A 14,247-nucleotide genomic window follows, 5' to 3' on the forward strand; every position below is an offset into this window, starting at 1 on the left:
ATTCCATAGCCTTGAGTCAGAAAAAGAATTAAAGCGGTGCCAAAGCGGGTTATTTCTCCAGTGTGGATGCAGCCTTTCTCTCTTCCCTGCAGCGCCTCCGAACGTTGGGTGGCGATCGAACGTTCTTGATGGAACGCGGACGCGGCGACGTCACAATGCCAGCTAGGAGCGCTCAGCCAATGGCGTCTTCCCAGCTCTGGCTTCCTGGGTGAAGGAGAGGCGGGGGCTCCGAACGCAGGGAGGGAGGGAAGTCAGTGGCGCAGCGGAGGGCGGGAGCCATGGTTTACATCGCGAATGGTGAGAGGCCCCAGGGTTTGGCTTAATTGGGGGGCGAGTGGGGGGCCTCGCTCTTTTCCTGCCCGCACTGGGGGCCCTTGTTGCTGCTGCCGAGTGCCTTCGAGGCCCTCCTGGCCTCTGGCCGCCCTCAGGCAGTGGGCCTCCTCTGCTGGGGTTCTCTTGGCAAGGCTTCCTGAGGATGGGCTTGCCTTGGGGCTGAGAGAGTGTGGCTCGCCCAGGGTCGCCCTCTGGGTCTCCATGCCAGAGCCAGGATTCGAACCCTGGCCCCCAGCAGAGGCCTACGTCCAGCCCTCAAAACACTAAGTGACTGCCATTGTTGTTGTTGTGAGGCTTCAGGTCGTTTCTGACTGAATGGCCACCCTAAAGAGAAGCTCTCCCTGGGTTGTATTGGCACGTTTCTTCGGAAAGGGTTTGCCACTGCCTTCCTCTGAGGAGGCTGAGAGAGTGTGACTCGAACCCTGGTCTCTAGAATCCGAGAGCCATTGGGTCTCAGTGCCCAGAATGGCTGTTTGGAGAGAGATCTTAAAGCACCACAGAGAGAAGTTGGAAGCATGAACTTTTGTAGACTTCAGTCTACTTCCTCAGATGCTTTTGGTATCATTACTATCATTTAGAGAGATCTTGTAGCACCTTTGAGACTAACCAAAGAAACAAGTTGGCAGCATGAGCTTTCATAGACTTCAATCTACTTCCTCAGAAGGTTTTGGTATTTTTATTATTGTCATTATTATTGTTATTATTATTATTATTAAGAGAGATCTTGTAGCACCTTTGAGACTAACTAAAGATGTTGGCAACATGAGCTTTCCTAGACTTCAGTCTACTTCCTCAAAATGCATTTGGTTGTTGTTGTTGATGATGATGATGATGATGATGTTGTGTGCCTTCAGGTCGTTTCTGACTTAATGGCCACCCTAAAGAGAAGCTATCATAGGGTTTTATTGGCAAGCTTCTTCAGAAGCAGGGTGACCAGATGTCCCAAGTGCAAATGAGAACCAAGGCACTGCAAAATGTAGGGCATTTAAGGGGGGAAATGCAAAATATAACAAAATAAAAGGTTTAAAAAACCCCACCCTAATATAAATATAAACCCACATTTCCTTCGTCATGCATGGAGGACATTTTGACATTCTTCTTGGACAGAAGGCTGAAATGGAGGAAAGGTCCTGGAAAAGGAGGCTGTCTGGTCACTCTGTTTCAGAGGGGGTTTGCTCTTGCCATTCTCTGAGGCTGAGAGAGTGTGACTTGCTGAAGGTCATCCGGTGGATTGCCATCACCCAGCCAGGATTCAAACCCTGCTCTCTGGTCATAGTCCAACACTCAAACCAGTATGGCACACTGGCCTCCATTGAGATCCCTAGTCTGGGCCATCTTAACAGGTGACAGAGACACAATGTAGGCCTATGACTCCAACATTGTCCCTTTTCTTCATATGATCTTTAATTTCTTTGCCTGATGAAGGAGCCAGTGCAGCTTTGGAAGCTTACATTATGCGTTTTGTGCATTTAAGACCCAAACAGACAGGCCACAATAAAGCTACTTCGGATCACTTTGGAGGTATGCTGTCTAAATGATGCATGCGTCCTGAGAGGCCGGAAGCTGTGCCAAAGCTAAACTCCAGTCCTAAGGACTGGAGCACAGCTTTGGTGCAGCTTCTTGTCTTATGATGTATGTGTCGTTTAAACAACATACCTCCAAAGTGACCCGAACCTATTTATTTTGGCATGTCTGTTCAGGCCCTTAGTTGGCCCCAGTAAAGACATCCCTGTTTTGTAAAGACATCCCTGTTTTGTAAAGACATCCCTGTTTTGTAAAGATATCCCTGTTTTGTAAAGATATCCCTGTTTGTGTTGTGAAAGGGTTTCACCACACTTTTGTATCATGATCAGTCTGGAAAAGCAGCAGCCATGGATGCCTACCAGCCAGCCTTAGACCCACGTGATGAATAAAGAAGGTTTGGATCCTCCGGCTGCAAGGAAAGGTTGAGGGGGAATCACTTGATTTGTATGACAGGTGAACTAAAGGGCAAGTCAAACACTCTCAGCCTCAAAGAAAGGCAATGGCAAAGCTCCTATGAACAAACCTTGCCAAGAAAACCCCCAGGATAGGTTCACCTTAGGATTGCCATAAGTTGGAAAAGACTTGAAGATACACAACACACATACACTCAGCTGAGGGCAAGGAGGGGTTTGTCATTTCCAACTTATGGCAACCCTATTACAGGGTTTTCCTGGCAAGGTTTGTTTACAAAGAGTTTGCCTTTGCCTTCCTCAGAGGCTGAGAGTGTGTGACTTTCCAAAAGTCACCAGTGGGTTTCTGTGGCCGAGCGGGGAGTCGAACCCTGGTCTGTATAGACTTGTAATCAAATGTTCAAACTACTCCATCAGGCTGGCTCATGGGGAAGCACCTACCCTATAATTAAATCAATTTCAGCTACCAGTTTTGAAACTGTTTTCACAACTGGCTTCTCTTGCTTATTGATGCTTGCAGATATGGGAAAGGGAGAACCATTTGTAAATGCAGTTCCTAGTTAATGGAAACTCTGTATCAAGATGCAGCTTGTGGTCAATGCAGTTTTCACAGTGTTTTCCTTTTAGATGAGAGCTAATGGTTTTGTCTCAGACATTTCTCTGCCTTCCTACTTCAGGGTGCATCTGTTGTTGTTGTGTGCCTTCAAGTCATTTCCAACTTATGGTACCCTAAAGTAAACCTGTCATGGGATTTTCTTAGCAAGATTTGTTCAGAAGAGGTTTGCCATTGCCTTCTCCTGAGGCTGAGAGAGTGTGACTCTACCAAGGTCACCCAATGGGTTTCATGGCCGAGCAGGGAATCAAACCCTGGTCTCCAGAGTCCAACACTCAAACTACTACACCACACTAGCTCCTAGGGTGCATCTACACTGTAGAAATAATGCCATTTGATGCCGCCTTAAGTTCTGTAGCTCCATCCTATGGGATCCTAGGATTTGTAGTTTTACAAGATCTTCAGCTTGTTCTGCCAAAGAATTTTGTCAAAGAGTGCTTGTAGAAAACTATTAATCATGGTATTATGTAGGATGGAGCCATGGCAGCCTAAGTGGGGTCAAACTGCATTATTTCTACTGTGTAGATGCACCTTTAGTCTTTTCTTCAGGTGTATTGGCATCTTTAGATCCCTTGATGCTCAACTCTCTGCCTCCTATGCTACGCATTGCTGTAAGGCTGTAACCCTGTAAACATTTGCTTGTAAGTCCTGCTGATCTATGGATGAAGCAGCAGCCCTGCTGCTACTTCCGAGTACGTGGTTGTTGTTGCCTTAATCTGTTTGTCTAATGCGTGTCACTTTTCTGGGCTGCAATTATCTCACTCTCAGTCCCAGTGCAGTTCCCCTCTGTGATTTTGAATTGTGCCTTGTCTCACATGGCCATTAATTTACCACCTCTAAAAGAAAGCTGTGTTTTTCATTAATGTCTTTTGTGGCGTGGGTGGCAGCTAATAGCTGGAATCTGTTTTTTGGGACTTCCTAGTGTAGCCAGGCTCCTTCTCTCTGTTGTTTCATCAGCATTGGAAGAGCTGAGAAATTAAATGCTTATTGTAGGTAGATTAGATTGGTGGCATCTGTTGTTCACAATTCTGCTTGGTTCTTTTAATACAGCAGGAGGGATCATGCAGGTGTAGTGGTTTGAGCATTGGACTGTGACTCTAGAGACCAGGGTTCGATTCCAGCTCAGTCATGGAAACCCACTGGGTGACCTTGGGCAAGTCACATACTCTCAGCCTCACAGAAAGACAATGGCAAGCTCCCTCTGAAGAAACTTGCCAAGAAACCCCCATGATAGGTTTGCCTGAGGATTGCCATTACTCAAAAACTACTTGAAGGCACACAACAGTGAAGTTTTCCAGAAGCTGTTGGACTAATCCTAGCCAGTGCAGTCAGTGGTGACGAATGCAAGGAGTTGCAGTTCAACACCATCTAGAGAGTCACATCTTTCTCATTCCTGTTAGTGTATTTGTTTGTAGTAGCAGAAAGTACAGTAGCATAGGGACTAGGGCTGCATCCACACTGCAGAAATAATCTGGTTTGACACCACTTTACCATGGCTCAGTGCTATGAAATTGTGGGAATTGTAGTTTTGGGAGACATTTAGCCTTCTCTGTCAAAGCAGAGCTCTGGTCCCGCAACAAATGACACTTCCTAGAATTTCATAGCATTGAGCCATGACAGTTAAAGTGGTGTCCAACAGGATTATTTCTGCAGTGTGGATGCAGCCTAGGGCAGCTATCCTGGGCACACTTTGCTTGAGAGCCAGTGTGGTACAGTGGCTTAAGCGTCGGACTACCATTCCTGAGACCAGGGTTTGAATCCCCATTCAGCCATGAAAATGCACTGGGTGCCTTGAGCAAGTCACACTCTCTCAACTTCAGACGAAGGCAAAGGCAAACTCCTTCTGAACCAAGTCTTGCCAAGAAAACCCTTTATAAAATTTCCATAAGTAGAAATTACTTGAATTACTACAACAAAACTGTACATTTAAATAGTAGAATCAGATAAGACATGTGTGGAGCCCAACCATAATCCAGTCAGTTGAAATATCATTTAATAGATCGGTAAAAGATTTTACAAGCATCAGAAGCATTAAATCAAGATGCTGGATGCTTCACATCTATATGAGACCAATCTAACCTACAGGTTTGCCATGCACTATTGGAACCAACAACAGCAGCATGGCAATTATAATGCGAAACCAGCAGTGTTAGAGAGCAAAACAGTATTGTTTCCAGGGGGTATATTCTGTTATGTATTTAAATAGATATTTGAAGTACATTTTCAGGTCTGAAAAAAATTGGAAATTCATAAATGAATTTCAACATTTTAAAGTGAGAGAAATGCAGTCACCAAGAAATAATACCAAGGAAATACACACACACACAAAAATAGCAAGAATGTTTTTCTGCCCTGGATCCCAAGTGCTACACAACTACAGTAGGCCCTTGGTATTTGCTGCGGCTTGATTCCATGACCCCCTGTGGATACCAAAATCTGTGGATTCTCAAGTCCCATTATATACAATGGTGCAATAAAATGGTGTCCTTTATATAAAATGGCAAAAACAAGGTTTGCTTTTTTGGATATATGTATGTAGTGGATGGTAGAATCTGAGGATTCAGAGGGCCAACTGTATTTCTGTGTACCCTAACAGAATAGAAACTGTTTTTCAAACAGCAGGTGCATATGCTATATGGCAAGCCACTTCTGATATTGGCTCTTCAGGAGCAGATTGCGATTCACAGCATGGTGGTTTTCTTTTCAAGCCAAAACCTGATATGTCCAAGCTCTTGATTGTGTGTAAAGTAGTTCTTTAAATCCTGAACTCTTATTCCAAATGTCATTTATATTTTTTTCTTGATATGACATTTCTTTGACAATATAGTCTTGCATAATAGTGATGGGAAAGGCCCTAGGTCTGAATCTAATTGCTAATCCCAACTACAGTAGACCTTTTGATCAAAGACAATTTGCTAAGTCTGCCCTTATGTAAATTCCATTGATTTATGGGTCTGCTTGAGTTGGGAGTAATCACTGGATTTAGAGCTATGCTTTAGCTTGTATAATATATATATATACAATAACAGTATTTTCTCATTCATAATTATGCACACTTACTGTTTTGCGATGCTATTTATGTTTTTTTCCCCTGTGTCATAGGACAAGTATTGGATAGCCGGAGCCGGGCTCCATGGAGTTTATCATCTATAACTGACTTCTTTTGGGGAATAGCAGACTTTGTAGTTATGTTGTAAGTAGAATTGTTATCTTAATTGTATACCTTATTTGCATTGCTTTCCCTAAGAGCCACCTGTGCCCCTATGATTGGAAGAGTAAATACATGTATGTACAGGCACAACTCAGTTAACAAAGCCTCTAACAGAAGAGAAGCTCAATTTTAGACAAATCTCATTATGCCTACCCACTTTTTCTCCTGCTACTCTTTCTAGTTAGAAGATTTTTTAGCATCCTTGGCATTGGAAAGATGGTCAAGAAAGGTTGGAGAAAAACAGTCTATCTGCATTAAACAATGCACTAAAACATGAGCTGGGGAAGAATTGGATTCTTTGGCTGTATCCACACTGCAGAGATAATCTGGTTTGACACCCCTTTATCAACCCTGGTTCAATGCTGTAACATTAACATTATAGGAATTGCAGTTTTATCAGACTTTGAGCCTCTTCTGTTAGAGAGCTCTGGTGCCACAACAAACTACAAATTCCAGGATTCCATAGATTAGAGCCATAGCAGTTAAAGCGGTGTCAAACTGGATTCTTTTTGCAGTGCAAATGCAGCCCAAGTGTGCCTGTCTCCAACAGATAAGTAGCACCTCCCTCCAGAATCCCTTACTGAGCATATGTGAGCAGCAAATCAGATGAAAAGGGAAAACATATAACCCTGATTCTCCAGCTACCCCCAGCATGTTAAAAAACATACATTTAAATGTTTGGCCACAAAAATAGAAATCATAAGAGAAGTGGAAGCTAGTGAATAATTTTTTTTTTCAAAAATATTCCTGAACGCATTTTAAGAGAGGCTTTCAAGGGGTCTCTAGAAGGTTGCCGCCAAAAGACATAATTCTCAGGGACATATCTACTTTGTTAAATGAGGTATACCTATATATAATAGGATGTAGCTAACAGTCAATTAAAAATATGGGCAAAATTCCCATGAGGTATAATGAAGCTAACACCTAAACCTTTCATTATGAAAATCAGTGAATATTTAATGAGATAACCTTTAATCTGCTTTCCTAACAATCAAGGGCTGACAATATTCTACAAGCCAGAAAAAAAATAAGACTTGCTTAAAATAGACAGACAGACAGTAAGCCTCCTAAGAGGTACTTGAGATGTCTACAAAAGTGGGAAACTGAGGATATCAACATTCTGTATTCATTCAAGCTTATATGTAAGGGTGGCTTGCCCAGAAATGCTGAGATAAATATGTAGAGCTACTAGTATGAGATTAAATGGATCTAGATAATATTTCTCAAGCAGAAATGCCTGAAATTTGGCAGACTCCCCAGTATCTTGCCTAGAAACAGAATATTCAAGACTGGATGATAATTATTCACTGTGGTGGGATTCACAGAACTGGCATGATGTGATAGTTTGAGTGTTGGTTCAGATCCCTGCTCAGCCATGGAAATCCATTGGGTGACCTTGGGTAAGTCACAGTTTCTGCCTTACAGAAAACCAGTGGGAAACCACCTCTGAATAAAACCTTGCCATGAGCATTCTATGGTACGGTTGACATAGGTCAAGGTTGACTTGCAGGCACATAACAGTTTGGTGGGATTCAGAAAGTCCATTTTTAACAGAGGACTTAGAATTGCCTCCCTTATGCATGTTGGGACTCTTTTTTTGTTGCAAAGAAGCATTGGCTAATTCCTTTACCCATGCCACCAGCTTGTCCTCCAGCCTTTTTAGGACAGGGACACCTGTTGTGTCCCTCACCTCTTGAAGAATCCTGCCCACCTCCCTGGGCTACACAAATTGAAAAATATCCATTCAGAGTGGACAAGAAAGGGCTTAGATCCTCTGGATCTAGACCAACTATAATATCCAAGTTATGGAATACATGTGGTACTTAGAATAAGTTATTTTTAAAGCATAAATGTTTTTTGTTCAATATATAATTGTGCAAAAAAAGTTGACTGACTTTTTAAAAATACTTAATTCACAAGTAAAGGGGAAAATATTTCACAGAAACATGTTTTTACAGTTAACTGGGGAGCCAATGTAATGCAATGGTTTGAGTTTTGGACTAGGACAGTGGGAGACCAGAGTTCAAATCCCCACTCAGCCAAAACAACCTGGTCAGTAACCTTAGGCAAGTCATGCTCTTTAATACTCAGAGGAAGGCAATGGCAAATCCCATCTGAACAAATCTTGCCAAGAAAAATTTGGGATTGCCATAAATTAGAAAGGACTTGAAACCATGTAACAAAAGTGTATCCGATTCCTGAATTGTGTTTGAGCCTTGCTTAATATGTTGCTGAATATTGTTACAAAATTGTATCAGTGCTGAACTGTTTGGAGGTTTTGTTTTGTTTTAAAGTAATTTTGGTTTTTTTGGATTTCACAAAACAATAATCTTTTTGTTTAGTTTCCAGAGCATTGTTCACCCAGACCTGAGGAGAGGCTACTCATCTTCATCCTCTTCAAGATATGATGATGGAAGAGGGTACTGTCTTTTCACTTTAATTAAGATGGTATACATTGTGCCAGATCCTTCTGTGTTAACAGAAAGTCATACCGCTGGGTGTGGTTTTCACTTTTTGTTGAAATGTAGTTATATCAAATGGAAGATATTTGAAACCGGTTCACACCCTATCCCAGTATCATCCCACATGGTGTGGAATGAGAGCAGGACTTGAATTCTCATATAGAATATTTAAATAAAAATACCTATACAAATAAACTTTAATTACAGTCTGTCCACTCATTCTACAGCAGATAGATCGCTTCAGCAGGGCCTACTTGTGGAAGCCTTCCTGCACGATGAAAGTTCTGTGTATGATTTGGAACTGTTAGCATCTTCTACATTTAGTTCAGTGAGTGTGACTTTTAGTTGGCAAGCATTTTTTCCCATTCAGCTTGGCTTTGGAAACCCACAGGGTGACCTTGGGCAAATCACACTCTCTCAGCCTCAGAGGTAATGGCAAGCTCTCTCTGAAGAAACTTGCCAAGAAAACCCCATAATAGGGGCACCCTAATTTGGAAATGACTTGAAGGCACACAACAACAACAGATGTTATAAAATGGTTCTGTTGATTTAAATGTTATGTTGAAAAAGACTTTTAATGCATCCTGAGAATAATTTTTTTCACATCTTAAAAGTAAGACTTTCTCATTGGTTATAGATTTCTGGAATCCATTTTTAGAATAGCAATTATATGAGAGTCTTTGGGATACTGCAATTCTTCTCTTTGAACAATATATGAGGATTTTTGTGCTTTTTAGCATTTTGTTAATCAAAACAGAAGACTTAATTAGATTTCTTTTAGAGTTTATGATACACTTTTAAATAATTGACTGAAGACCAATATGTCATACTATTGTTTACTCATTAAGAAAGCTGATTAGAAAAGTATAAAGAATTCACTAGTTGTCAGTTTATGACTAAGAGATGAAATTATTAAAGGTTTTTATTGGATTTATCTTCTTTTTTTAAGACCTCCAAGATTTCCTCGTCGTAGAATGGGTCGAATAAGTCATTTTGGTGGAGGTCCAAATCCCCCACCAATGGCTGGAGGTGGATGAGGAAGGTAATGTCATCTCATGCTTCTTACATGCCCCATTGAAAAAAACTTACTTAGTTTGTTTCAAGAATAGTAAATTATTTCTTTTGGTAACTCAAAGTGCAAGGAAAAGTCAGAATGTATGTGGCTACAAAAATAAAGAATTGGCGAGCTTTCCCTTAACGTTCACACCTTATTTATTTCCCAAGAAGTGAAAGGTCTACTCTATGGTATATAAAATGTGTTTCCAGATTAGGGAAAAGATCTGTGAGTATCTAAACCAGATCTGTAGCATCCTAAACCTCTGAATATGTATTAGTTTTCAGCAAAATAGTTGAGGAGCCACATAAAATCAAGAGAATAACCTGACATTTACTCATAATATGTTAGTTGATGTAGCATTGTGGCAATCTTCCTTTCAAGATACCAGTCAGCATGCTCTTTTCATTTCCCCATTCCTAGTTCCATTTTGGTAACTTAAGGGCCCATACAGACAGGCCAAAATAAAGCTGCTTCAGGGCACATTAGAGGTATGCTTTTTAAATTATACATGCATCCTAGGAGGCCAGAAGCTGTGCCAAAGCTACGGTGCAGTCGTTAGGACTGGAGCATGGCTTTGGCATGGCTTCAGGCCTCCTAGGATGCACGCAGCATTTAAAAACCATACCTCCAAAGTGACCCAAAGCAGCTTTAATTTGGCCTGTATGTATGGGCCCCTAAGGAACCTTTTGTGGTTTTGAGAATATGGTGAAGCACATTTACAGGATAGTAACCTCTCACCTGTGTGGGTCCCTCCCCCCTTTTTTTTCTTCTTTTCTTTCTTTCTTTTTTTTGGGGGGGGCGGTACATTAAACATTTATGTGTTTAGCCTTTTTTTAAGGGAACCAAAGCAGTAAGTATCTAGTTTAAAAAATTTAACACCAGACAAAAGTACAGTCTTAAAACACACGTCAGTGTTGGAGCCATTTCCTAGAGAAATCAATTTGCATAATGCCAGATCTGTGCAGTTTGAATCAGCCCTTAAAAGCCTTCCCTAGTACTGTACATAAAAAAGCCAAGAGAGCCATGTTTGTTCCATCTTCAGTCTCTGACTGAGTCCAGATTTCACAGCCACATTTTTGGACTTATTTCTTTCCCCCATCCCTTCCTTTTTGTACCCCATATTGTATACTACAGGTATACCTTGGCATTACTACTTTAACTGTAGTAATTTATAGATCTCTGCTTTAACAGAAATAGTAATACTAACCGAGACAGAAATAACAGAAACAATAGGGATAGGTTCCTATACTACAAAAAATAAGAGCAGCTCAAATATGTTTCAGCAGACCTTATATTCAGAACTAGAAATATGCATTTATGAAATGAAACAAACAGGTCAAGTAAGCATTGCATTTGTGAACAAAAACATTTGGGATCTTCTAGACACCACTTCAAAGCTTCTTCCAAAATGCATGTATGATTTTTTCTTTCTTTCATCAGCCTCTACATTTGTAATAATTTCCATTTTGGTGGCCAAATTTATAGATCTCTGCTTTTTTTTTAACATGCTGGGGGTAGTTCATGAAGCGTATCTGCTGTCACTTTGGGGCTGTACAGATTGATGAAAAGGGCCGGCGTCGGCGTGGAGTAGGGGTGTGGTGACTGCATGCTGCTTGCCCCGACTCCACCCCCCAAGTGGGGTCACACCACCTGCCCGGCCAGACAGTGGGCAGCGTCACCACGTTTCTCTGGCACAGCATTTAGATATGCTGCACCAAAAAATGGGAAAGAGTCACATAGTGATAGCAAGGGCGCCCTTTTACCAGGCCAAAAAGAAGTGGCATTTTGCTGCTGCTTTTTTGACCTAGAAAAAAGCTGGATCGGCTTACCTGTCATCTGTTTTGCCCTTTTGTTTCTGTTTTTCTGTTCAAGCATCCTTCATAAGGCGTTCCAATGACAGCTGTTCTTTACCTTGCCTGTTGTAAGGAGGCACACATGGCTACAACAGGATCAGCTAGAGCAGAATCTTGCTCTTTTTCCTGCTCAAGCTTTATTGCATTGTTTACTGCACACATGCTCCTGCAACCCAACATCAAATATTTGCATTTTTCCAGCCCCCATTCACTATCCTTACAGTGCTGATGCCAAAGATACCCTTCTAGCTAAACTGAGGAAAATGAATGTAGCACATTTGAGACTAATTGTAAGAGAGACATTGGCAGCATGAGCTTTCATAGACTTAAGTCTACCTCCTCAGATGCATCCTTAAGATAGGATGGGGGACATCTGGCTTAAGGAGACAACATGTGAAAGGGATCTAGGAGTCCAAGTAGACCACAAGTTGAACATGAGTCAGCAGTGCGATGCGGCAGCTAACAAGGCCAATGCGATTTTAGGCTGCATCAATAGAAGTATAGTGTCTAGATCAAGGGAAGCAATAGTGCCACTATATTCTGTTCTGGTCAGGCCCCACCTGGAATATTGTGTCCAGTTCTGCACGCCACAATTCAAAAAGGACATTGAGAAACTGGAGTGTGTCCAAAGGAGGGCGATTAAAATGGTGAAGGGTCTGGAAACCATGCCCTATGAGGAACAACTTAGGGAGCTGGGTATGTTTAGCCTGGAGAAAAGAAGGTTAAGAGGTGATATGATAGCCCTGTTTAAATATTTGAAGGGATGTCATATTGAGGAGGAAGCAAGCTTGTTTTCTGCTGCTCCAGAGACTAGGACCCAGAGCAATGGATGCAAGCTGCAGGAAAAGAGATTCCACCTCAACATTAGGAGAAACTTCCTGACAGTAAGGGCTGTTCGACAGTGGAACAAACTCCCTCGGACTGTGGTGGAGTCTCCCTCCTTGGAGGTCTTCAAACAGAGGCTGGATGGCCATCTGTCAGGGATGCTTTGATCTGGATTTTCTGCATGGCAGGGGGTTGGACTGGATGGCCCTTGCGGTCTCTTCCAGTTCTATGATTCTATGATTTGGACATAAGTCTATGAAAATTAAATAGACTGAAGTCTACAAAAGCTCATTCTGCCAACTTCTTTCTTTCAGTTAGTCTCAAAGGTGCTGCAAAATCTCTCTACATACCGATTCTACAGACTAACATGGCTATATAATTGAATTCTACCACTAAGGGAAAAGGAAGAAAATGAGGCTGAGGAAGCATTAAAAGACTTTGTAAAAAGAAGCTTCTTTCTCAGAGGCTTCATTAACTGAGAAAGATCTGTATTTTGTTGGTCCTAAACAGGAGTTGCCTGACTTCTAGATTATGTTTCCTCCAGTGCAGAAATTTTCTGTTCCATTATTTTGTGGACACATGGATATCATAGGTTGTGTTAAATACTACATATTTAAAAACTAGACTTGATGTTCTGTTCTACCTCATTCCTTAACTATGCTCCTAAGACCTCATTTCCTGGAGCTAGTTTCTTTGATTATTGCCAGTGTAAGTAGTCATGATAAATGTCAAAAATTTAATCCATCTTTTCCCCCCTTAGGTAAATGCCTCCTTTTAAGAGGAGGCAACTGGACATGCACATTTGCAAGAAAGGATGGACCTGCTGAGGGATGGACTGATGGGGAGTCTGCGGGTTGTGAATGTGTTGTCTGTATGATTCACTGCTCTGCCAGTTAGCAGAACCATGAAGTTGTCCTGGGAATTCCATTTTATAAGATCCAGTGCAACTGAAAAGCAGTTTTATTAAATTAAATGCATCTGTTTACTATCTGTTTTAAGGCTTTTTGTATAGCTTGTGGACGTTTTGTTGTAGCTGTAGGAGTACAAGAAACATATATGGCTTTGCCAAATACTGACTTTGAATCTTTATCTTTTAAAACAGTAAATTATTTTAAATGTTCACACATCATTTTAAAGATAACTTCAACCTACATTCAAAAATCCATCTGTGATGCCTTTATTGGCCAACCAAAATACACAATATACTCGTTGCAAATTTTCAAAGCTACATTAATTATGTGAGAGTGAATAAAAAGATTTATTTTATTCTCTGAGTACCACCTCTTACTAGTGCTGATGAAAGATCTTCTGGATTTGGAAACCAATAGTCATGGTTTGAGCCACAGTGTTAGAATCATAGAATCATAGAGTTGGAAGAGACCACAGGGGCCATCCAGTCCAACCCCTTGCCATGCAGGAAATCACAATCAAAGCATCCCCGACAGATGGCCATCCAGCCTCTGCTTGAAGACCTCCAAGGAAGGAGACTCCACTACATTTCAAGGGAGTTTGTTCCACTGTCGAACAGTACCTCCTAATGTTGAGATGGAATCTCTTTTCCTGCAGTTTGCATCCATTGCTTCGGGTCCTAGTCTCTGGAGCTTATACTGGAGTTATACTGATTCTGTCTTGTTTCACATTAATAGAGTTTATAGTGGCATTTTTGCTTGATGGGCTTCTTAAGGATTTAAAAAAATCTTCTAAGTGATGGTTTCTAGGGACACAACTATGTTTAGTTTGATGTGGAGAAAAAAACCTAATAGTTTTTATGGTATCGTGAAGGCAAACAAAATTATTAAGGTATAAAATTGACCATACTCCATATAATGTTCAGAACTGTTTTAATGTTCAGAACTGTTTTAATTTTGAAAAATAGGCATACAACTATTAAAGGGATTGTTAAATTGTAGCAGTCATTCATTGTACACACTTTTGTTCTTACCTCCACCACCCTGCCAT

The 14,247-nt window shown here is 41.3% G+C and overlaps 1 protein-coding gene across 2 annotated transcripts; it reads left to right on the top strand.

The window, feature by feature from the left end:
- The first annotated feature begins 219 nt into the window (after positions 1–219).
- On the top strand, positions 220–13,565 carry SELENOK (selenoprotein K). 2 transcript variants are annotated; one of them, XM_089522639.1, is made up of 5 exons: positions 220–297; positions 5,983–6,073; positions 8,434–8,511; positions 9,503–9,595; positions 13,049–13,565. In XM_089522639.1, the coding sequence occupies exons 1-5, from the start codon at positions 279–281 to the stop codon at positions 13,050–13,052; spliced, it is 285 nt and encodes a 94-aa protein (XP_089378765.1). In that variant the 5' UTR covers positions 220–278; the 3' UTR covers positions 13,053–13,565. The 2 variants fall into 2 exon arrangements, with proteins under 2 accessions (XP_089378765.1, XP_089378775.1); XM_089522649.1 differs by lacking the exon at positions 13,049–13,565 and having other exon boundaries at positions 9,503–9,599.
- The last annotated feature ends 682 nt before the right edge of the window (positions 13,566–14,247 follow it).

The sequence above is a fragment of the Sceloporus occidentalis genome, unplaced genomic scaffold (assembly GCF_023333645.1).
Source record: "Sceloporus occidentalis isolate IW3139 unplaced genomic scaffold, rSceOcc1.0.p SCAF_1, whole genome shotgun sequence".
NCBI lineage: Eukaryota > Metazoa > Chordata > Lepidosauria > Squamata > Phrynosomatidae > Sceloporus > Sceloporus occidentalis.